Source organism: Takifugu flavidus, chromosome 21, assembly GCF_003711565.1.
Source record: "Takifugu flavidus isolate HTHZ2018 chromosome 21, ASM371156v2, whole genome shotgun sequence".
Classification (NCBI taxonomy): Eukaryota; Metazoa; Chordata; class Actinopteri; order Tetraodontiformes; family Tetraodontidae; genus Takifugu; species Takifugu flavidus.
Window position 1 is genome coordinate 3,706,800 of NC_079540.1, and position 26,111 is coordinate 3,732,910.

The 26,111-nt window shown below is 43.2% G+C and overlaps 1 protein-coding gene and 1 long non-coding RNA gene across 2 annotated transcripts; one reads left to right on the plus strand and one right to left on the minus strand.

Annotated features, from left to right (window-relative positions):
- Nucleotides 1-6,902: 6,902 nt before the first annotated feature.
- On the minus strand, nt 6,903-10,650 carry LOC130518100 (uncharacterized). Its single transcript, XR_008947934.1, has 2 exons — nt 8,362-10,650; nt 6,903-8,280 (listed from the first exon to the last, which is right to left on the minus strand). It is a non-coding gene; the product is annotated as an uncharacterized LOC130518100 (long non-coding RNA).
- A 21-nt stretch (nt 10,651-10,671) lies between these two features.
- angpt2b (angiopoietin 2b) lies at nt 10,672-24,423 on the plus strand. Its single transcript, XM_057020440.1, has 9 exons — nt 10,672-11,430; nt 14,635-14,790; nt 15,258-15,379; nt 17,174-17,406; nt 17,639-17,763; nt 19,259-19,360; nt 20,617-20,783; nt 22,899-23,029; nt 23,219-24,423. The coding sequence occupies exons 1-9, from the start codon at nt 11,113-11,115 to the stop codon at nt 23,395-23,397; spliced, it is 1,533 nt and encodes a 510-aa protein (XP_056876420.1). The 5' UTR covers nt 10,672-11,112; the 3' UTR covers nt 23,398-24,423.
- The last annotated feature ends 1,688 nt before the right edge of the window (nt 24,424-26,111 follow it).

Below are 26,111 nucleotides of genomic sequence, written 5' to 3' on the forward strand. Positions count from 1 at the left end.
CAGTGAATAAAGCGAAAGAATAACATGAACTTATTCTTTAGAAGAAAACATCTGGCAAAGAAAATTGATTTCTGTGAAAAGGTGTGTAAAAACTGGCGGACAGACACTGAATTCCAGGAAGGAATTATGTTTCGTTGCTTTGTTCCATGCTAGAAAGTTGTGAAAGCAGAACTGAGTCGATTTCTCGGACGACGGATGCCCAGCTGGGCGTCTGAGGACTTCAAACTGAAACGGTTGCTAGATCACAAACTGAAACTCAAACCCCAGCGAACGTTGTTGCATGTTGTTGACTGCGTCATCTGTCGACAATGGGCAGCAGATGTGCGTGACGGTGGTTCCCGCCACTGTTGTCATGTTTCAGTAACAAAACAAAACGTGCAACAAATTTGTCTCATCTCCGAAACCAGATTCCACATTTGTCGTTCATTAAACATGCTCCCGCATTTCTGAAATCAGGTCGTGTGGGCCCGGCGAGTGCTCGCTGATGACACTGCTAATTCATTCAGCCCCAGTGAAGCGGGAAGTGATGGTCTCAGTGCCACCTCCTCAAAAGCCATATTGGAGAAGTGAGAGCGTCAGCAAGATCTGGCAAATCTAGATGATGAAATGTTTCCTGGCAATGTGCGCGAGTCACTTCCTTTGAGCTTCTGAAAACCGCCACATCCAGGGAGAACTCGGTTTAGATCTCATTAACCCTTTGGGGCGGTGTGTCATTGATCTAAGTGGCACACGGGGGCAATGAAAAGGAGCCGGTGAGCGGATTTTAAGATGGAAATTGACTGCCTTCCAACCCCTAAGTGCAGTTTTCTTTATTGCTAAGCTAATCCTGGAGGTAGTGTTATAACGAGCTGAAAAACTGTGTGGTGTCAAAATTGTTTTCGGCGGGTGAATCCCATTTATTTCATTTACTGGTGTACACTTATGGAGCTAAGGATGATTATGTCGCTGCCATAGCGCTGACGAGACAAGATGGCTGCCATCCGCCACCTTACTGCTGGGTATGATTTCATTAATTTCACTGGAAAAGATTGGCTAGAAAAAACAAAAAGGTCTTTCAGAAAGCTGTCTGATAAACCTCACTGACCCGACAGTAATGCTATTCTGACCAAAAAAAGAAAACCCTACAGCGGATATTTTATTTAGCCCAGCTCTCTCGCAGCAAACTGTCAAACCCTCTGAGAACGAATCACATTTCAAATGCACGAAAATGCGCCTGTATCCAAAAACCGCATTGTTCGGATCTTCTCGTGGGTGAAATTTGAAGAGACTCGTGATCCAAGTGTTGTCTTTCTCATTATAAATGAATCCCCAGCCTCCGTCAGATGTCAGAAACAATACAAGGAAAAACACCGGCCTCTTCCCAGTCCGCTCGGCTCCTCTGAATCGTTCCCTCCCGGCCTGTTTCTCCCCGCTCATGTTTAAATTTGCAGGGAAATACGACCCAGCTTTAATTTATATGTGCTGAAAACCATCCGCGTCTTGTTTACCAACTGGAACTGGGTGACCGACGCAGGAGGCAACACACCACCCAACCACAACCTCAACACGTGATGGCCATGCACCTTCAGATCATGCACGAGCGTGATTAGGATCTGCTATAGCATGAATTGGAAGAATAAACAGAAAGTGTGTGGAGACACACACGCACAGGTTTGTCAATGCATGAAGCTGCTTAATTATTTCTGATTTAATTAAAATATTAAAGCGTTGCAGTTCTCTGCCCCATTGTTTCCTGGGAAAGAGTTTTGCACATGCTTCTTCTGTCATAAGACACCTGGTGAGGGGCTGGAAGTCATCAATACAGTCACAACATTCACTCTCTCTCTCTCTCTCACACACACACACACACACCACACACACACACACACACACACACACTATAAGGAAGACAGACAGGGTAAATGTTATTCTTGAGTGCAGGTGCAAGAAGTAGCAGCAAGGTGATAACAGAGCAGGTCATTAGAAATCCAGCAGGGTTTGAGACCCCCCCTCCTGTGGGAACACGCCGTGCCATGACTTCCATTGAAAAGACACCATATATATAGACAGAGCAGAGGGAGGAGAGGTACATGCTGACATTTTGATGGCACACAGGCAGAGGATATTAGTGTGAAACATATTCATTCATTAAGCTGTTTTGTGGCTCCTCTTTTCCTCTTAAATGCGCTCCACGTTCAAACTTGAGGGGATTGAGAAGATGGAGACGTTTATGGTGTGTGTGTGGTAAGACAGAGAACATTTGCGCCCGCTTTTCATTGCCGTGCCTTCATTTATCTCGGCGACTTAGATCCTTAATGACTTCCTGATGTAGCCGCTGCAAGCTACCATGCTACCCGAACACACTGAAAGGAATGTTAGCTTGAGCGTGTTTGCGTTGGCTAGCATATGAGATGATCTCATTAGCTGACACGAAAGCGACGCTCTGTAGCTGCATCCTAAGCTTTGTTCCCTGAAAGAGATTTAACTTCTCTGGCAATGAAAAGTTCTGGCCCAAGAAGGTGATGCAGCATTAGCCTGAGCTCTGTAAATCCTCTATGATCTCCAAAGTCACAAATTCCAAACTTGAGAAATTATTCAAAAAGTTAAAAAAAAAATAGCGACATAAGTTAAAGACATGTCCATGTCCATTCATATACTTTTGGTGATCAGAACAAGGATGGTTGTGTCTTGTTTCTGGAGTATTTAAAACAGGAAGTATGTTACCCAATGGCAAGTATACCATTCATCTTATGTTGGAGAAATGTGATCTAAGTAATTGTTTTGTTCACTTTTAAAGATCCCGAAAACCAAACTCTTTAAAATGCTCAGCACCACAAAAGGCTGCAGAAGGTTTTAGAAGATTAACTTAAAGCATTAAGGCACAATGAGCCCTATTCTTTGCAGCCTAGTGTGTTACCATGTTATGAGACATTTTTCTTTCCTCATTAAAAACCTCTATAACAGAATGCACCACTGACTGTGGGCAGCGTGCCATCAGTAAATATTTCCTTTGCAATCCTCCAAGAAATATATGCCTCTTTAAAACTTTGTGCTAAATTGCTGGGCCGTCTGCCACATAGAAGCTGTCAACTTGCATTAATTATATCTGAATCAAAAGTAGATATTTAGCATGGTTTTGAGAAGTGTTGCACAGTAAAAAAAAAAAAAAAAAAAAGAAAAAAAATCCAGCACATAAAATGAGTCAGAATTACAACAATGGCTCCAAACTGTCCAGGAATGTGGCCTGTGGTTGATGCAAGAGCTGCCTCCAGGAGATACACCGTAGTTGGTTACTGTCTATTTGTTGTGTTTACATGTGGGGTTGGACATATGGGGTAATAAAGATAAACCAACAGCAATTTAAGGATAAAAACACGGAATTGACAAAATGCAAAACAATTTTAGAAAACATGTTATCCTAAACTGCCTGCAAATAATTTGGAAAAATGTAATTCCTATGGTTGCTATGCTTATGATAATTGGAACTCATTTTTCATGACGTGCACAGGAGCATCATGATAATAGTCTGTAAATACAAGTTCCCACCATAGCAAAACATACAATTGAATTATACTTTAAAATGAACACAACATTGATGTGTAATATTGTTTGTGATATTCCTCAATGAAAAGATAATCCAAGCTTCCACATCATCTTTCTAAAAGATGTTGATAACAATTCAGATAACTCCTATCAAGATGGACAATGAAAAAGATTGTCAAATGAAAACATACCCAAGTACAGGCACTGCTTCATGCCTCTTTTGTTGTATTAGGTCATCTTAAGCCAATCACAGTTCTCTTGATGTACAAACATACACAGGTTTTCTTTTTTAAGGATCCTAATTGAAATTGTTCATTTTATAGCCCCTTATTCTAAACATCAAAAGACAAAGTGTCTCACTCAAGCCACAACTGAATTCTAACTTTCACCATCAAACAGTGCTTGAATTTTGGAGGAGTCCTCACATTCCCAAATGTCCTTGACTTGCACTAATTTGCATCCTTGTCCTCAAAGTGCAGCATATTCAACACGTGCGGGCACACACGCACACACACACACACACACACACACACACAGTAAATCCATCAGGATTTTACAAAAGTCAGACAATATCACAACTGCACATTCCTGTAGACAATGCGAAGCCATGCGTTAGATCAGTATCACTGCTGATTTAAGTTCCAGCTGGGAAAGTCTTAAGTTTCACCTTCTGACCAAACAAAAAATCAATGTTGGAAAAATATCATAGCAGGTTGAGACCCGTCAGAGAAAAACAGGAGCAGCTGGTTTAGTCGCCTGGGCCCGCTACAAATCGAGGGTGTCCAGTCCAACTTTTCAATTGCAAGTGATTACTTTATAATGGCAGATATAAAGCTACAGCAGACAAATAGGGCGCAGTTGGAAACCATCAGGCTCAAAAGCACCTTGTAAACACATTGTTTTGTTTCTGCTGAGGTGACCCAGATTTTACGCTGCTGTTTTAAAGTGTTAAAAGAGATGCAGTAAAGCAACAGTCCCCAAACGACATGCTTTGCTCAAAAGCCCCGCGTGACATGAAGGCTGCAGCTTGAAATTAAAGAGTAATTCAATCCTGCTGCAGAGGCAATAACACATTACAGGATGATCTTGATGGCATAATATACCAAATATGTGTGTTATTAATCCAAAATTGTGTTTGTTTTTTCAATTATTTTTAGGATTTAAGGTGACTCTTGCTGTTTCTCATCTTACAAAGACGGATCAAACAGAGTAGCAGTAAAACAGAAGTCATTTGCCCTTCTGCTGAATCCCTAGCTTGATCCTGCATTCCAAGACCTGTCAGATTTGTGCTTTACATGCCCACTGCTATAACGTCCTCATTATTCCCTTTTATTTTTTTTTTACTGTTCAACTCAATTGCATTCGTAAGCTTCCATTTTATGGAGCTGCTGCACTCTATATTTGTTATTGACATTTTGGAGACATTTTCCCATCCATAATGCATGACTGAAACCGTCTGTGGGGACCCGCATTGTATTACTCCAATCAGTGAAACATGCTTTCTCTGTACATGCTCGGCGTGATTTATGACAATCCGCATGGTTTCTGGGTCAGTGATTTGTGTTTACACCCTTGCTGTTGTTTTACTTACTCAAAGTTAATCACAGCAATTTTAGTAACAGACAGCAAAAAACGTACACTATGTTGCATTATCTCTATTTTCCACGACAAATCAAATTTTAACCTGTTGCATGGCCCAGTGACTAACACATTGCAAAAAAGACACAAGTGGGATTCACTCAACATTTTCCTGTGTGTTTGTGTCAGAATTAATTATCCACAACTGCCTTTATACTGAATAGTGTTGTTCAATTTGGAAAATTATATATTGTCCCAGTTTGTGTTTCCATGGATGGATGCCAGTAGCAGCATCAGGTAATCAGGGGCAAGATGCACATTAAATATGCCAAACTGATAAAATAAAGAGAGTCAGTTTGTCTTCAGGTTGCTAAAATTATGTTAATTTCATTTTATGCAACCTAAATGTCTTTTTTTGATTGATGATGCTTTTTTATCAACCAGGCCCCTCCTTGATATGGTCCTTCTTCATTCTACCACAGATTCTATTTAATCCTGACTGACAACATCAGTTCCGATATTCATGAGGAACTCATTGACTTGCTGACAACTCGTTTCGAAATGCTAACTGGCTGCCTGAACAATGTATAATATTGAGGAATCTAAGCTGACAACATATCATCTAACGCTTATGCTGAATGTTCTAATGGATCTGCAAAAACCTAATTTGGACCCATGTTTTCTGGCATTGACCCACCTGCAGTAAACCCTCGTGTCTCCTGGAGATCCAGTATAATGTATGCCTCATCAACATGTCAGATTCATCACCATTATGCGTCACTCACTTGGTTGGAGTCCAGTCACATAATTGTTTTATATGCTGTGAAACCATCTCTATTGCCTCCCATCTCAGCTATTACTGACCCACTATGCATTAGGCATTATTTCCATATATAGTCTGCCAAAAAATTCCCAACCCCTGTCTCCACTATAGTGTTTCCAGGAATGCTTATATCCTATGTGAAGGTGAAATTTCGACGCATTGACGCTGTCAAAAACAAAACAAATTATCCTGCTCCCATGAAGTCAAAGGCTGCAAACGGATAAAAACATGACGCAGCATAAAAGCATATTTATAAAAGTGTATACAGCATTTTTCTACATTATCCTTAAAAGTATATCTTCACCCTATCATTTAAAAGTGGGGCAAAATTTAAAAATAATAAAACATGAAACAAATGATCTGGCACATGTAGAATGTGCAATAATACCCGCAGGCTTTAAATCAGCACAGTGGTAAACTGCACGCAGGTGCTGTTCATGAAAGCGAATGTATGAAGGAGTCAAAAGTCATGCTAGCTACATATGGTCCACATAAAGCAAGTGTACACATATTCCGTGTTTGTAAAGCTGCCTACACGCTTCCCTGCTTCTCTTTGAATGTTTGTGACATTAATAGCGCTTCGCAAAGCATTAACATGTGTTTCTAGATGGTTGTAGTCTGACTCTGCAACAGCATGGCATTGCCCCAGATCCCTAAAATCTTGTTCACTGAAAGAGACTCGATTGTGGATCCATATGTCTTTTATTTGGTTGGAAGGTAGCAACCATTGAGTATCGTGGCTGGCTTCCTGACTGTCTGCAAATAACGGCGGTGATGCGAAGACGGACAGCAGCTGCTTCCAATATGCATTTCATCCATAAAATCTGTTGTATTACCTAATCCCACTACAAAACAAGGAAGGTGCCTTCATGTGCATGTACTCACGGCAGAGAGTAAAAACACATATGAAGCGCATTAGGAGGCTTTACGGAACCTGCGGAATCAAAGGGGGTATAAAAAAAAGGGGAACAAGTCAATCAACGGTAAAATGTTAATCGGTTTTTGACCATGTCAGTGTTTATTTACCTAGTTTTCATGTCATTACCCAAGCTGCAAACAGTACTTTACAACAGACTCCTCCTTTGAGTAACTGGGCTGCATAACAGAAAGTTCTTGTATAGCAAACCACAGCAGAATGTCAGCAAAACTACCTCAGATTGCGAAATATTCAAAAAGAAATATAAAAAAGAAATCATACCCCCTCCTGTCAAACCAGACTTGTCAACAAGAGAAAAAAAGACACAGCTTAGGACCCATTTGCGAAGGTTCCTGCTTTATTGGGGATGTTAAATTGTCTATGCAGAGTGGTTGGCTGACTCTGAAAGCACCTTCCTGCAATTACGCTGAATGGTTGAGATGAATTCTGTTATTTCCCCAGTGCCCATTTGTCTGTGTCTTTGTTCATGGTTGGATTTAAAGCAAATGATTGACTCCCCCCCCGCCCTTTTTTTTTAAAAGCAGGAATTTCTCGGAGAGACTTTTTTTATTGCCAGGTCAAAAGAGGAAAAGCAACGCAGTATCGGGAATGAGGAACATGCTGCTTTTCTGTTTGTTTAGTCTCCAAAGAAACGAGTGTGATTGTGTGCACTGTAAAAGAAGGGTCTGAGTGAGTTGCTCTCCATGACAAGTGAGTTATAACAGTCTTATCTGCCAGTGTCCATCGGCTTCAATTGTGCCGCCACATTCCCTCAAGTGATTTGTGTCATGTTAGTGCAAAAGATGTCCCACGTGTCTTTTATGAACACTGTCCGTAACAGAGCTTGACTCTTTGGTCTGTCAGAAATGGTTCATTTAAGTTCGTCTAATGCAGATTTTTGTTTTCGTTGCGGTTCCCCTGGGACTTCTCAGTTGCCTCTTAGGCCTTTTCCTCCAGAAACAACAGGAGAGGACCGAATCCTGAAAACGTCATCATCGTTGTTATCGTCCTCATTATTAAGCCTTCGTAGATGGACACGGGCCAGTCCGAGTAAGGTACTTCTCATTTTTCTTTGATTTGGCTCTGTGAACAAATAGATTTTATGCAGAAGGTCGTGCACGAGTGGCGGTCAGGGTAGAGGAGATAGAAATGGGCTCTTGAGTGTTCAGACAAGACGAGTCATTTTCTGAAAAGAATCCAAGTCTCTCTGGTGTTTACGACCTTCCCAGGAGGAACCCTTTGATTGCCTTGTTGAGTGATGAGTCCCATGCTGCTGTTCACAGCACAGAAGCTTGACGTCTAATCTAAGAAAAAATATTGACCTTTCTTTCTTTTCCTCTTATTGCTGTACACAAATGTGGCCTTCTTTCTTTTCGTGCTTTTCTCAAGGGTCTGGGTTGGGTGATGGAGAGTTGGATGAAACCCAGCCGCCACTCCTGTACTGAACAGAGAGGAGAGTAGGTGTCACCTTGAAATCTTTCTGTCTGACTGGTCCAGACCTGTGGGGATCAACTGGACATACCTCAGTCTGATAGGAGACAGTAAACGCAACAGCCACTGTGATAAAAACAAGACTGATGGCTGGATGGGGTGGCAATGGAGGAGTCGGGGTTTCACTTGCACAATTCGGTGCTGCCGATGGGACTTGATTCGGGGGTCACACTCCTACTCACACTCTTCCCAACCTTCTATCTCCCTCTGGATCTTCCTTCTGGGAGGTCCAGTCCATAAGTAATGCTGGAGGGTTCACGGAGAGAGCAGCACCTACTTATCACCTTTAGTTACCCCCATTTGCATATCTGAAAAGAGAACCAGCAGTTAAACATTGGCATGACTTACGGTGTGCATCTGGCTGCACGATGGACTTTAGACGGTTTGATCGAGCCATCCTCATCAATATTCCACAGGTCATCTTAATCCTTTCTTGTTTTCTTTCTACTGATGCCCATCCTTTGTCAAAAAAGGACAACAGCAATTTTTCTGTCTTTTTTTCGATGTAAAAAGTGCAATAACATGGGCATGTGCTGTTTTTATTCTCTGCAAAAGTCCAAGAGTTCAACAGCAATGCATGATTTGCCCGCAAAGATATTACAGTGTCAGTGAGTTTGCAAATCAATACTTATATATATTTTGAAACCCTGCACAATTTTATCCTGGGGCATCAAAAACAGCCTCAGTGCCCCAAATCTTCTGTGAATAGATTATTAAACGGAGCTGATACTTAACCTGAATAGCTTATTGTTTAATTAAAATAAATGGCAATAAAAACATGTTGGGGGTGGTCACTTAATATGATGGGGACTGTGCTGAGAGGTGGAGGGTTCTTGGTTCCAGCCCCAGTACAGAAAAAACATGGACGGCGTTCTGGTGGTTGAGGAGGGTTACCAGAACACCTTCAGAGCACCCAAGGTACCCTTGAGCAAGGTTCCGAAGCCACAAATGCTCATATAGGTCCTTGCGATGAAATGGCGACTCATCCAGGGGTGGACCTGACCGTCGTCCATGGTGTAATCTTCCCTGCTTCCCAAAAAATAAACACACAGGACTTTCAAAAGAGTCCGGTATTTCAGTTTTCTCTCTTTTCTTCCTTCATTTACGCATTGCATTGCATGAACTAAAGTAAACTGAACAACTGTTGCACACATATATGTGAGGTCCCCTAATGCGTATCTCTATAGATCCAGCTCATTGCTACACTGAGCGATGGGGCCACACACTGGTGTTAAAAGCAGCCTGGTCATTAGTGTCCACACAACAGTGGCGGCATGGAATGTGTGCGTGCTGTTGAGATGAAGGTTAAGCCTCCGTGAAAGTCATATACGTTGAGAACTGCTGTTTTATACAGCATGGAGATGGTGAAAAAATAAGAAAATATTTTTCTGTACGATCAATCAAGGAAGTATAAGGTTTCAGCTGGTCCCGGCCCTGTAATACGTGATCACGTACACAGGAGGATAGCGAGAAGAGAGAGGTTGCAATGAAAGCAAGAGAGACTGCGCTGTTGTGTGAGGGTTTTACAGCACAGCAGGAGATAAGAAAGACATTTAGGATCTGTCATAAAACAGTAGTTATGTTTGCTAAATATATTAGAAATAAAGCAAGTGGAAAAGCAGATCTGCTGAATATATGTGTGACTCCACAGACACAGACACCCGGTGAAGTCAGCTATCTCCTACTGTCAATCAGCATCTAAAAGAGCAACAATTTTCGCTTCATCCAAGCTCCCGCTGATTTTTTTTATAATTCTCTGTGCCAAGAAGAGAGGCGGGGTATAAAAATTCCACTTATTCCAATCATAACACCAGTGGGTTTCACCAACAATGACTGATGCATGAATCAGCTCGGCTGCAGGGGAGCTCCGACCACAAGTCTTCAATTAAATAAATCTTCAACACTAAGAATTCAACTCCAAGAACAAATGAAATAGGAAAATAACATATTTGTCACATTTAAGAAAATATGTGGCTTTTATATTAGCATTTTGTCACTGGTTAGATTTCAAATCACCTTTTTTTCTAAACTATTAAATGCAAACCTTTAAATGCAATATGACGGCAAATTTTATTTCTCTCATGTCTTCTGACATTCCTGTGAACAGTAAGCTTAAAATGTGCATTTCCTAGCTTCCTTTTGTAACTTCTGCGGACAAAAGTACTGCAAGTGTGAGGAAGAGAATGAAAGAGGGAAGGGTGGGTGAGTGCTTTGAGATGTGTGAGTCAAGAGGTTCACCACCTCCCCTTCTCTCTCTCTCTCTCCCTCCCTCTCTTTCTCTACTTGAAGAGCTCTACCTCTCCAGCTGACATCCTCAAATGGGCTGGTCTACTCTCCATTCCAGCCTTTCCTTTCCCTCTCCTCTGAACCATTGCATGGAACCCACCAGCAGCTTTGAGAGGAGTCAGAGAAGAGCTTTTTTAAATTTTGAAAAAAATGGCTGGAACAAAGTTTGCTGATGGTTTCCTGGACTGATCCGAGGGCTGGAGATACAACAGGACACCATCTTCTTTTCCTGTGTCTGTTTTCTTGTCAGTCTTCAAGAGAAGGAGAAGCACTTGGGATGAAGAAGACTCATGGATACAAGAAAGAGGAGTACCCATCAAAGACATAAATAAGAAGAGGCAACAGCAACAAGCGATAACCAATATTAGAGTAGAAAGTCAGAGAGTTTAGGGCCACTTTAAGAAGAGGCAAAACTCACTCGACACATCTTTGATCTGCAAGGAGGAGAAATCTCTTCCCTTCCTCACGTTTTATTCTCTCTCCCTCCCCCCTTGACATGTTCCGCATGCCGGCCTTGAACGTTGCCTACCTGGCCTTTCTGTTGTCTTCTGTCATTGGCTCAGACCGCCAACAGCACCGCATGCAGCACGGCCCCTGCAGCTACACGTTCATCCTCCCAGAGGTGGACCACTGCCGACCCTCAAATGACTTTCGGGTCAGCAACACCCTCCAAAGGGACTCGCCTCCAGAAGCATCAACTGACGCGAGTCAATCAACGGCGGAAAGGACCCCAAAGGAGAGGCCTTCTTGGCAGGAGCGGAAGTTGGAGAGTCTGGAAACTGCCATGGAGAATAACACCCAGTGGTTACAGAAGGTAATAAGGCTGTACGGTGGAACAAAAACATCACTTGTGTCATCAATTGGTTCAACAGAGATTCACAAAATGACTGAACGCAATCAATATCAACGAAATAACATCGGTTGACCATCTTTTGTCATTGATACACTCTAGCTGGGATTTCCTGGATGTTTGTTTTATCTGGCTCTAACGCTTTGCTGGCTCACACATGAATGTGTTTCTATTTCAGAGTAGTGAGATGGCAGAACTCCCAGTTGCATGTAAGGGAGGAAAGACAAGATGAAATAAGTTTGCTCAAATCAAACTCTGAACTTGCTATATGCTTAATCCCCACAGGTCACCAAGTATGAATGATGTTCTTTAGAGAGAAAGTCACAATTTAGTTTTCTTTGCTCAGGGCAGAACCAAGTGTTTGGACCACTGCCTAGACCAGACTGACAGAGAGTGTATACATGCCACTTTGTTAGTCATGTTAGTGCACTGGTCTAAAACTGGACATCTTTGTACAGGTGAAATCATGCCAAACGGGATGTATAAAGTGCTCAGTTAACATTGTGCATCTATTTTTGCATGTAAACGTGATCCAGACTCAAATTCTAACCAAAGCCCTTAACAAAGCAATCATAATTCAAGTTTGCTGCTAGCTAAATCATCTGTATATTTGATCCTGAAGGTCAACCGGAAAAGGCCCGATACTAAGCAGTTGGAAGGGTTTGCCATCACTCACTAGTCTTGTCTACATCATAGAGTATTTAGAGTACACTAAATCCTCAGTGCAGTCCTAAGAGTTTGGGAAAAGTGTTTACATTGGCTGCTTGAGAGCAACATGTTGGTTAGATTACAGCATTTGAAGATGTTTCATGAATAGAAAAGTTGCTCTCCGGTCACTTCCCTCTAACTTTCGCTCTCACTCAACACAAAGTTGCTCGTTTTTCTGAAAGAGTAAGCATTCACCTGCCGCTCCTTTCCACTCCATCTATCTCCTCTTCCTTGGACTGTGTGACACCTTAGGGATGACGAATGCTTCTCGCCTCACACCTTGAGTTGTCAACTGTCACATCTCAGACTCTTTGTCACTATTGCTCATGCTTCTTCGGCACCATTCAGAAGGCCTTGTACGAAAACACACACTCATTTCCCCTGTGCATGCCCTGTCTGATGCTCAGTCTATGAATCAGTGGCCTAGCTTCCATGAGAAACATCCCATGAGACCCCATTTATGTGTGAGATGGGAGAAGGAAGTGATAGTGCCGTCTCTCAGTCGCGCGGCCCATTCATGCAGTTTATGAGACACAAGCCAGACCCAGGTGAGCAAACGTGTCACATACAAGTTCCTGAATACAACACAAGTGATTTATTTCTTGAATGGTGGAAAGATATGCTGTTTCAAGTCCATCTATTTAGATAAATTTATGTAAAGCAATGAGAGGTGATTTCTGATTATTCCAGTTTTCACAATAGCATAGTACCCTGAACAATAAAAGAGAGTCATGAGGGAGTATTGACCTCTCACCCCAAATACCAAATATCTTCAGGACCTTGTGGAGAACATAAAGTCTTATTCTCCACAAACTTTTTGAGGATCTACTGATGTGTATCTGGAGGAGCTTAAAGCGAGTGGGTGTTTTGGCAAGTCTCTGAAAATTTACACACTTTCACTGAAAGCTCCTCTTGGATGGCAAGACGTCTCCTGTGAGCCCGCCACCTAAAGCCTCTGAAAGAAGTGCAGCAGCTTGCACTCTAATCGGCGTGTTCTCCAGAGGAATCGCATGTACTGCGCAACGTGACTGATGTTTTCAGATTCCTTCTTTGGTCTTTCCGAGAAGAAACCAGCAGTTTGTTTCCTTTTCTTACACCCTGCCCTGCAACACGAGCCCCCCCACATGCAATTCCATTTGCCCTCTGCTGCCCTGAGGGGTTGATAAAAGGCACGTCGGCATGCGTTTCTGGGGGAAACTGTGACACTTTTCTGATCTGTTAAGATAAAAGAATGTACCCCATCACTTTTATTAATTAGGCCTAAAAAACATATAGCTGAACGTTTCAGAGGCGTCTTCTTTATTCTCTCCTATATATTTTAAATGTGGCCCGTCTCTCAATGGTGGAGAAGCTCCTAAAAAATGGAGAACCCATTCTTCAGATCTTTGAAGAACCAGATCTTTGAAGCGAAAGGGCACTCTAATTCTCAAGTTTAGTGCTCAAGAGAGTTAAACAAATTGCATCACTGAAGTGAGGGTAATTACATTAAAACATGACTAATCATTTAATCATCTACAGATTCTAACAGAGTCCTGAAGAACCAATTTTTGGCACAGATGCTGCTGGGTTGATGAAATGGTGACAGCATACATGACGGACACATGGATACATTACATCGCTTACTACGGTTTTATATTTTTGCCTCGAAAGTCCTAGAAAGTTTGAATTACAGAGCAAGAAGGAGAGAGGAAAGATTACGAAATTCAGTGAAAAAAACAATTACAAAGAGGCAAACAAGTTAACCGGTAACCCGCCTCTATTTGTCCACTTGGATCAATATTTTCTTTTTTTAGTATTGAAGAAAAACCCTCTCCTGTGGCAGCATATTACCATAATCTCATTCATCACTGAAATGTGCAGCTGCAGTGGGGAAAAGCATAATTGTACTCTCATTTGAAGACTCTTCGATTTTTGTGAATTGCCACTCATTAGGTGAATCGGTTTGAATGCTTTCTCCTCAGAGGCTTAATTTCCTGTTTGCGGGGTTTAATAAGACTGATCTCCCAGTGGAAATGTGTGATATTCTAGTTTGCTTTATTGCATTCCACAAGCTAAAACCCTCTGAAGGACACACACACACAAACACACGCGCTCATGTTGGCGAAAAGCTAATTTCTCCTCCAGATGCTGTTTTTATGTCACTGCTGCAACATGTAATGATTTTATATGTATTTTTCTGACTTCATGACTCACACAAATGTCAGGTCAGCGTGTGATTAGTTTTATAAATCCCTCTGAGACACCTCCCCCTGTACACATCATTATTTATTTATGCTTGAGACGACCAAAACAACATATCCACTGGGCTGCAGTGTTTGGCTCTACGTGACACGGTGAGGTCTGTAACGGCTGCGCATGGAGGCGGACATCATAACTGTTACTTGCGGAGCAGGGACGATGAGGGAGGTCTGAAGTCTGCAACAACTGACAACATTCACGGCCTGCTTGTGCTCTGTGCAGCTGGAGAACTTCATCCAAGAGAACGTGCGCTCCGGGATGGAGGAAATAAAGAGAACTGCAGTGCACACCCAGACAGCTGCCATGCTGGAGATGGGAACCAATCTCCTGAGCCAATCAGCAGAGCAGACCCGCAAACTGACAGACGTGGAGACCCAGGCAAGTTGGGGCAGAGATCACAAAACAGGGAAATAATTGAATAATTGAAGTCCAAAAGCGGCAGGAAATGTTTGTAGTGGTTGGAGCTGCTGGCTGTGATTGACACTATGTGTAGAGCGTCTGACAATAAGCCAATTAAAATATAGGACTCAGCGGCACAACACGGACGGGACTTAGCTGCTGGCACAAAGCTGTTATTACAGATCAGGCCTTTATGGGCCCGTGGTGTTATTCTCTCATCAGACCTGATGTGGAACTCCAATCTGAACAAACATCAGAGCCATTTAGTTGTGAGTTTACTGTAATCAGCGTTGCCAAGTTTTTCCATAGCAACATCCAAAACAGAGCATTCGACCCCTGTGATGTGCTAAATATTCTAAATGAGTGTGATCGTCAGTAATCAAGAACAAACTGTTCCTCGACCTGCAGCACCTGGGATACACTCAATCCCCCTGTTCGCTCCGTAGGTGTTAAACCAGACGAGTCGCCTGGAGATCCAACTGCTGGAGTACTCGCTGCTCACCAACCGGCTGGAGAAGCACATTCTCGAGCAGACTCAGGAGATTTCGCGCCTCAGTGAGAAAAACAGGTAAGAAAAAACTCAAGTGACCAAATTCTGTCGGGGATCATCTGCCTGTCATCGATCATTTCTAGCTCTGATTGTCTGTCCCGTCCAGCCTGCAGCACAATCATCGAGCTCTTATTTGTCCGTCTCAATACAGTGACGACAGCAAAGACGGAGGAAGCTGTTTTCAGAATAAACGTGGGAATGTAGCAGGAAATGCCCTGCTGACTCCGCACAAAAGCATGTGTATTTTTCAGGAAAAAGCTCCTTGAGATGAGCTGCCAAAATATTGACTTCAATAGAGTGATTTCAAATGGCTCCTTTTCATTATGCCAACCATTTAGTTGAAAGAACGGTCAAAGGTGCGTTACAATGTATATTGTGTCAGATAAGTGTGTGGATGGCAATTACTGGGCAGTGCATACTGGGAGGGGTTTCCTATTCTCCTCTTTCGGAACATGAGGTCATGTCAAGGCCAGCCGGGGTCACCGACAGGATGCTGGGCAGCATGAAAGGAGGGGCTGCTTTTAATTATTGCAGCTCCTTGGTTACCATGGCAACCATCGCTATCAACTGTGAATCTGCGAATGCGTCGCCTCTTCCCACAACCCGCGACACATGTGGCCCCTGCTCTGACCTTTGGCCCCGTCCTTCAAGTCCTTGATTTGGCACCGCCGTGAAAATAAACGAGCGCGTGTGTTTGCGAGGCTAAATGGTGGAGTCGAAAAAGGTCGCAGCGGCTTCACAGCGGAGTAGCTGTTGGATAGAAGTCAAAAAGAAAGTGTACTGTGGCGGTGTGGGAGGGGCTGCTGCTGCTGTTCCTCGAGGGCATTTAGCCAGTTTCTGAAGTGCAGCCAACCGTAGGAGAGCACAGAGGCATGCTTGTTTTCACAAGCATTATATTGAAAATACTATAGGCAGGAAGTTGGACATTTTCAGAGTTTCAGTTTAATTGTTCCGTCTGATCCTGAACGCCATGTATTGTCAATGATTCTGCTTTGACAGCCCCACTGCTCTGCTGTATAATGGTGAGCAACTTGTTTGCCAGAGTGTGTTACACGACGCCAATATGAAATTAAAATCGAATGAATAATGATTTGAATTCAACCAGTTTCCCTTCCAGACTGAGTTACCAATTAAAGTGGGAGATGGAGGCTTCACATTTAGTGCTGTGCTGTAGCTGCCTTTGCACAGAGGCTAAAAGTAGCTTGTTCAATTTGTGGGCAGTATTGTTCTAATAAATAACTGCAGCACAGTCTTTAGTCAAAGCCATAAAAATCAGACAGGAGAGATTTACGACCTTCATTTGGAGGCGTCCGTGAGATTGTGGCCTCATGGTTGTGACTGAAAAGCTAAAGCACGCCGCCTCATCTGTGGGGGCTTCTTCTTTGCAGCTGTTATCATTCCTGAAATAACCTCTCTACAAAATAGTCTTCATTATGTAAATTTGAACTTCGTACAACTTCTACCATGCAGAGGAGACCCTGAGTGACTTTTTTCTTTGGAACTTCAGCCAGCAAGAGATTTTCTTTAGACGCAATAACTGCATTGAGCTGAATGACTCATTCCAGGTGGGATTCCTGTGTACTCTTCCTGTGACCCCAAAAGGGATAAAGTGGTTAAGAACACAAGATGAAGCGAGATTCTGCCTGTCCATGACCTTTGATGGAAACCTTTAGCAGCAGTATAGAATATATAGTATCCTATAGGTTATAGGAAGCCAACCGCAGTGTAATTCAGTTGAGATGTCTTATTTGACGAGCCTGAATATGGATGAGCATTTCAATTTTTTTTCTTTTACCCTCTGTTTTCTGCTAGCTTTCTGGAGCAGAGATTGTTAGGGCTGGAGGCTCAGTATGGGAGGGAGCTGCGGGGACTGGAGAGCGAGAAAGAGCAGCTCCAAGAGCTCGTGCAGAGGCAGAGTCACACAGTCAGTCAGCTCCAGGCTGAGGTGGGCAGCTCCGTGCGCAACAGCACCTTGATGCAAAGACAGCAGGCCGCCCTCATGGATACTGTGCAGCAGCTGCTCGCCATGGTGAACAACTGCAAAGGTAAGACTATCCAACATGTTTAAAGCCCAGAATGATAAACTGCACTCATGTGTGGTACCATGATTGACAGTATTTGAACTAATCAGGGGTATAAAATGTCACCTAGAACAAGTTTACATTCAAACCAGACTGAACATATAAGCTATATGTGCATTCACATATGTTAAAAACAAGCCAAAGCTGGACTATGGAATATGTGTGAACACCCCATTGCAATGCTTTATGATGCCAGAAATCTCCAGTGTGCCCAGTGGGGACCTGCTCACTTTCAGGGACTGTGCGGAGCTCTTGCAATCCGGAGCGACGGACAATGGCGTGTATACCATACGCCTCCCCAACTCCACCCAAACTGTCAAGGTAGTCACAGCGCTTTGAAGGTTGTTGACCTTTTCTCACAAATATCGTCTAACCGACTGTGACACTAAATACATTCGCCACTGGAATCCCTCCACTTCACCCGGCCTCCGCGTGGTCATGCTTACACACATAAATGCCTCACGGTGACATTCACATTCTTTTTTTTCGGGAGGAAGTCTCAGTAAACACAATGAGGGCAAACTAGTGTGATGTAATGCTAACTTGCAGGGGTGGGGGGGGGTTCTAGTACAGATGTAGTGCCACGCTAGGTCACTGAGAGATAAGCTAATCTGAATGTTCCACCTCGCAGGTTTTGGTGAGTGCAGAGAAAGTTTAGGCGGGCCCTCTGGTGACGGTTTACCACTCGTTCTGTTCCGTCTCTGAACCACAGAGAGAGTCCCACGAATCCTGAACTGCGGTTCACCATTTACACTCTCGTTCTCTGGTTCGCACCATCGCCTCTCAGCTTTCTCCGCTTCTTCCCCCTCATTTCCTGTGTGCAAGGCAGCCAGGTGTTAAGCATTGTTGCCATGTGTTTCCTGCCAGGCTGCGGCCGGCGTACTCTCCCGCTGACGGAAGCCGGTGCTCCGCTGCTTTTAATCTGTGCCATCCAATTCTAGCAGGGCTGAGGCTCTGGGTGGCAGAAAACAAGCGGGGGCCAATATTAAATGCTGTATTTTGGAACCAGCCAGAGTGTTGGATGGAAGACAAAAACATAAATGTACAGATGTATGCGCATTACCTCCCTCTTATATTTCATTGAGGCCATCTATTTAATGACAACATGCAGGCCCAGAAGAGATTTTTGTTTTGCTTTCACACATTTTGTAATTATGATTGGGTTTGGCACCAACATGCTGCCTAACAGTGATGAAGATGAATTCAGACTTGCATAAATGATCTGGGCTGATATGGAGCAACAGCCACATTCAGCAAATGAGGCAAACTGAGAAGATCTATTTAAAGTCTCAGCAGTTTTATTTGCACCTTGAGGCCGGAGCATTTTTAAATGTGCCAGAGAATCATCAATGTGTAAAACGCCGGATTCTTCATGCTAAACATGTACAAATGGTGAAAGGGCCTGAAGGATGCAGTCAAAACCTGTGTGAGACACCTGGTTAAACTATTCTTGCAATAATCACTTTCAGAGACGGCTACTAAAACCATGTGGTCTTGAAAATCTAAAATGGGCGGAAAAAGCTCTGATTAAGACAGACGCAGCCAAAAGGGGAAGAGACAACATGCCCATTCTTTCTCCCACCTGGTTCGCATCAGTGCATTGCATGCTCGACACAACACCACCACACCCACTCCTTTCCTGCAGACTCCAATATGCACATCAGACGTGTTTCCTTCTGCTTGTAAATCACGGGTGTATATTTTTTCTGGTCTAAATACAACAGAAAGGGGGTAGCTATGGCTTCAATACACCACTGACAGTTTCAGTTAGAGGTTCTGAGGTTGTTCCTATTTTGCTATCCTCTCCTTTTCACAGGTATTCTGTGACATGAAGACTGGAGGGGGCGGCTGGACAGTGCTGCAGTTTCGGGGAAACGGCTCAGTTGACTTCCACCGTGGGTGGAGGGACTATAAAACGGTGAGCCAGGCGCGTCGGTATCAGCGCAGGTAGTAAACGGATCAGCTCTGCAGAACTGGACAGGAGGTTTCAATAATGACCCGCGGGTGGTTTGGCAGGGGGAAACCGTGGGATACTAGATACTGTGATCCCTGGTGACCAGCGGTTGTTGCACTTGGCTGCCCTTATGTTCTCCACCACCGACCATGTTTTTGCACCTGCTCTTGTTCTTTTTATACTCCCGCACGCTCCACTGACACACACATACATGCACGGGGAGCTGCAAAACACCTACGTTTAAGCTCCAAAAGGTTTCCTGCAAAGGGAAATTAGAGGTGATTAATGGAACTGGATCTAAAGCGATGCACCAAACAGGTCTGTTTTTTCCCTTTCATGACACTTTTCTCAACAAAATATATGTTCTTTCTGCACAACAGAGAAAACAATTCTCTGTTAACCATCCGGAGGGGGAAAAAAGCATAAACAATAAACAGGAGAACCATATTTTTACACGGGGTTGACAAATATTTGGCTCCAGTCAGTGTTAAGGAGCACAGGAATCCCAGAGATGGCAGATAACATATGCACTAAATGCTTCATCGCCTGCTTGTCTATATTCTCAGTGTGTTCAACTGTTGCAGCCAATCCTGATGAATGCTCTAAAGAGCTCGGTTGGAAATCATTCTCACTTAAGACCAATAACGGAGTCTGACAGCTCCGTAAAGCCACACAACGGAAAAGTAGAGGGAAACATGGAGAACAATGTTTGCCAAATGATGCTGGTCTAATGTTGAATTAGCAGTTTAGCTTTTATAATGTGTGAATGAAGGGAGTTGTCTGCTTGTTGCACTTATTACAATGTATATTTTTCAGTAAATTAACAATTATTATTTTCCTTATAATTTCAGTGTTTTTTTCCCAGTTTATTTGGCCAAAATGGAAATCTCAATCTTTAGCTTTGGTATTCAATTTTACTTTCAAAATAGCTTACCCTTTTCTGGTTTTTCAGTTATATTTATTTTTGGTCATCTTTTGTTGAGATGATGTAAACAGAATGTAGCCTATGGAGGCTACCGTCATTGTGAGCTTTGAGTTAAATTGTTAAAGCAAATAAAAGTGAGCTGACAAGCATTGCTAGCAAAACATATTAATACATCTACATTAATAAAATAATACAATTTATTTATTTTTTTAAAGAGAAGCTATTTTAATATTTGGTCTAAACACAGAGAGAGATTTTTTTTAATTTAATCTAATTTATTTTTCGTTAAATGCAGGGTTTCGGTGAGCCCTCTGGGGAACACTGGCTCGGGAATGATATCATCCACAAGCTGACCAACTCCAAAGAATACAGCCTGCATATCCAGCTCAAAGACCGAGAGGGAGACGAAGCTTTCTCACATTACGAGCACTTCTACATAGATGGAGAAGAGAACAACTACAGGTGAAGCTGTTCAATTTCACAATAATGTTGTTTCGTCTATTTATTGCTTTGTTCAATATTCCATGTTTGAATAATTAAATCGGTGCTTTGTCATTCTGAGTCACGAGTTTTGGTGAGAAGTCAAGCCACAAGAAGGTCTTTAATTTGAAGTGTTTTATTAAAAGCTGTTTAATGTGCCATCACTGCTGTGACACCTTATCATTTGGGTGTGTGATGACAGGACAGCAGCAATTAGGCCCAGTCTTGGCACCATTTTCTCACATATGTAGCCACTCTTAACCTTGTGGGCTGCAGCTCAAGAACCACGGGGGCCAATTTGAGTCCCTCATTTAAAAAGTTGAGCTCAGCAGGGGAGCAGTTTTCATCAGAGTCCATTTTTGATATTGATTCTCATCCCCAGGAGATGTTGATTGCCTGTGGTGTCATGTAGGTGATTCAATCCCAGGTCTTAAAAAACCTGATTTCAAATAAATTTGGACGGCGGATCAGAGACACGTCAAATCAAACTGCAGGTCGTCTAAAATAGGAAAAAAAATGTGTAAAAGTGCAGCAAATTGTGCCTGTTTGAAGTTTTTCCATGCAGTTAAGGTGATAGAACTGACATCTCACGACTCCTCTTAGGCTAAATGAGCAGGATCAATCGTGCTACCTCTGACATGTTCTGTGCTTCGAGTTCACTGCGGGCCAGCAGCGGCTTCTTCTGGGGGTTCGTGTTACGACTCCCACGTTGGAACCGCGATGCGCTACAGTCGGCCAGCCCAAACAATCCTCGCCATCAGCCGCGTTCCCACAGCTGGATCTCAGCTCAAACTCAGCCCAGTTATTCACGCATTAATCATCAGCATGACAGAGCGCCTTGTCACGAGCCAGAATCGCCATTAGAGTGAAACGTTTTCCACCATCACCAACACAAAAAAGTCCTTACTGTTTCGGGAAGTTTTGGTGAAAGGTATCGGTGCCAAACTGAAAAAGATCTTGATAAATCATCCCCTCATTACTAATAAATCTGTTATTTGAACTATAAGATCTCATAAAAAAGACTTCCATTTCACAATCAGTTGGGAGTTACAAAGCAGATTAATCATTTCAATAGTCTAATAAAAAAGAATGGAAGACAATCTGGCTGACTCCACCATCCCCCCTGCCACACACACACACACACACACACACACACACACCATCACCATCTCTGCTGCAGCATCATCACTCCACCTTCATCCTGCTCCCCCTTTTCCAGCTCTCCTCCCATGATCCCTCCTCTGCCCTGCAAACTCCTCAATATTCCAGATGAGGGCCCTTCATTTAGTCCTTACCGCACATCAGCCATGAAGGGGAGAACGTCGGGGTTGGAGAGGGAGTCGCGTACTGATGAGAAAGGGTAACGGGGCTGAGGAAGGGGTCGGGTTCCTTTGCTCCCATACTGGGCAGCAATGACACGAGCATTGAACACAGATACTTCCTGATGGGATGCGGCATGGAGGGAAAAAGGGATGTGTTCTTTAGGTGTGCTGCCGTATCAATCTTTCATAACAAAGGAGATATTGTGGCATTGCCGAGTGTCTGGTGGCAGTAAGTTTTTTTAGGGTAACCGCAGTAGAACCGTCTCCACAAACTCTAAATGACAACCGAGCGCAACAAGGAGGCACGTGGCACGGCGGCCTACTTAAGAAGCTCTCTATTGTTTCCTCTGCAAATCCCGTTCAGTTATACCCAGAGGTGCATCAGACAAGAGCGAAAAAGTCGCGAAAAGGTAAGCTGCAAACTGTCTCCTACGCAGCTTCAGTGAGACAAAGTTATTCTCACCGCATTAGGTGCCGTTTTACCTCCCTTATCGCTTTTTTATCCTCGGGTACTAAACAATCAGTGACTGGATTGTTGATGAGCACAACCATGTTGTGATGCTTCAGATAAGATTACATTCTCAGCCACCTAAGGCAAGACGGATGTCACGGAGCTATACCTGCTCCAGTTGCCATCAAGAAGTTCTTGACTTGCACACTGAGTTTTTAATGTTTTTTTTTCTGGAAGTTGGGTGGAAGCAGGAACCTTTTCCTCCGGTCCACGCATGTACACCTGGACACAAGTTGAAGGTCTTCTCTTTTATACACAATGCAGTCTTCACGCTGAGAACTACAGCGGCACGGCCGGCCGGATTAGCAGCCTCGCCCATTCCGGCACCCAGTTCAGCACCAAGGACAGAGACAACGACCGCTGCACCTGCAGGTGCGCCCAGCTGGCTTCTGGAGGTATGTTGGCCCGGCAAAGACCGCGTCTGAAGCCAGATCTTGTTAAACACTCCTCCAACCCCATAAACGTGATCATTTTCCCTCTGCGGCAGTTTAAAGTTTCTGCTGTTCGTTTGGATGCCGCGATTCATGAGCTTGAATTGAACTCAAGTCGCTTCCCATCAACTGTTGGATGCGTTTCTTCTGCAGGATGGTGGTTTGAGGCGTGTGGCCCCTCCAATCTGAACGGCGTTTTCTACCCCAGCTCGACCAGCGCGGTGCGCTACAGCGGCATTAAGTGGTACTACTGGAAAGGTCCCAATCTGATGGCGACGATGACGACCATGATGGTGCGCCCGGCCAATTTCAAGAGGCCTGACGTCAGATGAGGCATAAAACCTCAGATCAAATAAAACAGATAGGGAAGAAAACGTACAGTTTGGGAGAATAGTCTTTGGACATCTTGGAGGCTTCAGCAGCCTTCAGCAGTGGACACTTGCAAAAATGAGATATTGCTCTCACAAAATCTAATCATAATCATATAAATGTATACTTAGCTATATTTTTTGTCAGTGATGAATTTGATTAGAGTCAACATAAATTCAAATCCACAAAATGGGACCTTATCCATTTCTCATATTAATATTCAAGTATGGCATCTATTTTTATTCAATTAATCTTAATTTATATGGTATCTGTCACAATTAGGATGGTCTCTAGGTAACTTTACAAAAACCCAGAACCTGACGGCCAAAGAAGCAATTAAAGTAACACAGGAGTAAAGGTATTTGTTCTACCACTGAACTGCCAGAGTCCCGTGTTGTCTAATCCACAAACATTCCGACAGATTAGCCGATTACAGGATCTTCAATGGTCAACTATTAGAAAACAAAGGCACAATGACGGGCAGCAACAACAGCAGAAATTAGTATTTGACGTCTTTACGACATGAACCACACCTAATTCTTTCCAATCATGCCTCTCTTAAAGCCATTTTATGAATGAAGAACATCTGGGACCTAAACTCCATCAATAATATGCTGATAGCGATGATGTTGGTGATGAAATACACAGGATGTGCTGCAAACAGAGAAAAAAAGGTGGATTAGGAAGGAAGAAGCTGTTAAATGCAGGATGGAGAGGCCAGTTGATTTTTTGCTTCTCATTTTGACTAATTTATTAACTTGATCTGTAGTATCATCTTAAATGTGTAAAATGTCCCTGAACAGCAGGAGGACACACACACACACACACACACACAGCTTGCATAAACTCGCCCCACTGGTAAACACGTTTATTACAACCTCCAAAGGCTGGACAGGCAATGGATCACTGTGGGGGAGGCCAGGGGTGAATCCATCAAAACGAGTTTAATAAAGACCACTTGATTTGGCCTGCTGGCCCAACAGATGGAATGGGTTGTGTTCAGGTCCATTGGAGCAGACCAGACTCTGGACCACGTTGCTTCTACACACGCCATGGTGCCAGCGTATTAATGTTATTTTGCAGACACAAAATAATGGAGGAAATTGGATGGTGGCTTTATGATTTTTTTAGCTGACTTCATTTCCTAAAATTAAATACCATGGACTTTACCACTATAACAAACAGGGACATTTTTTTCACAGATGGGTAATTTTACAGTTGCTTTTTAGGTGTTTGGAGCTTAATTTTATCGGCCAAAACCAGTAAATCAGAGGAAGGTATTGTAGGAGGGGCAAAAAATATTGTTAAAGACTGGTTTGATGGTCATAAAGAGGAGAAAAAAAGGTTCACTGTACAATTTAGGACTCTGGGACCTTCCATGAGGTCTTTGAGTGTATTCAGTCTACCAAGGGTCTACCTGTACAAATAGTAGTTGAATGCTCAACACATGTCCTGAAAAGGACAGTAAGTTTGCTACAGTGGCACCGTGAATGCCAAGTTCTGGTTTGCTAGCCCGATATTGCTTCAAGCTGATTTTCATGTAGCATTGCTCACTTGGCAATTCAGGGATCTAAATGTGTCTCAATGGCCTGAATTTAAGCATCAGGTGGACAAAGACATGAAGACTTGTACATCCAAGTGGGTCTGGGCGGCAGAGGTGCAACGACGCTCCGAAATGTTGGTTTTGCATTCCTTTTTTGTGTCTGTGCTGGTCCTGTATACCCAGCTTAACATGTAACCAGACTTATAAAAGCAGTACAGCAGTGAGGAAAACAAAGGTAGTGTCTGCAGCAGAGTGAGGGCAAAAAATAATAAGACGTAGAGCCAAGTTTTTGTCTTCCACTTTTGCTCCAGTGTCCTTGATTCATAACAGGGATGATTGCACGCCAGAGTAAGGGCCAGTTCTAGCATTTTGGCAGTGGGTGGAAACGAGGAGGGGGGGTGATTTGTATTTGTCGTCCTTTGTCGTTTACTGTGTCAGCAGGCTGCCCTTTTTTAACAGTGGTCATCGAAAAAGCGATACCATCCATACACGAGCCTGTCACATGTGATCCATCAGCTCCTGCCTCTATGGGGGTTTTGTTCTTTATATATAGAAAGAAGATGAAGCAGCAGTTGTGATGACAGGTTTGAAAAGACATGGGCAGGAGAGACGGGAAGTGCCACTTCAGACCACTTGGGGGCACTGGTGGTACAAAGAATCAACTTCCATTTATTCCACTTGCAGCAAAGGACCCCTCTCTCCTTTCACCACAGGTTGTGGTTATATAACGATGCATTCATTAACACGTCCTTAACCATGTGTTCACTCAGCAGCAGATTGTTGACTAAGGCTAAAATAATTAATCAGGGAAGAAACAACGCATTAAACTTTTTTTTTTGAGACAAGAATGCTGTCCAAATGTCAGTTTTCAATGCAAATGACACATTAATGGACTTTTTTTTTTTGAAAATCAATGTTTTTCTGATCTCAGGTTAAACAACGTGCTGCTGGTCAAATCAAGTTGAGTTGATTTAAGCTGAGCAATGGAGTGTCAGGTTGGGGGGGGGGGGGGGGCTCCTGCCTATTATTTTAGATATCCTGGGAGAAAAATGAAACCCTTGTACTGAACAATAAATATGTACATCTAGTAACCTTTCATTCATTTCGTGAATGAAATCTACACCGTTTGTAGAA

Coding starts and splice junctions, on each gene's coding strand:
- angpt2b (XM_057020440.1), top strand. CDS start 11,113: ATGTTCCGCATGCCGGCCTTGAACGTTGCCTACCTGGCCTTTCTGTTG. Junction 11,431..14,634: donor ACACCCAGTGGTTACAGAAG/GTAATAAGGCTG, acceptor TGCTCTGTGCAG/CTGGAGAACTTCATCCAAGA. Junction 15,380..17,173: donor CGCCTCAGTGAGAAAAACAG/GTAAGAAAAAAC, acceptor GTTTTCTGCTAG/CTTTCTGGAGCAGAGATTGT.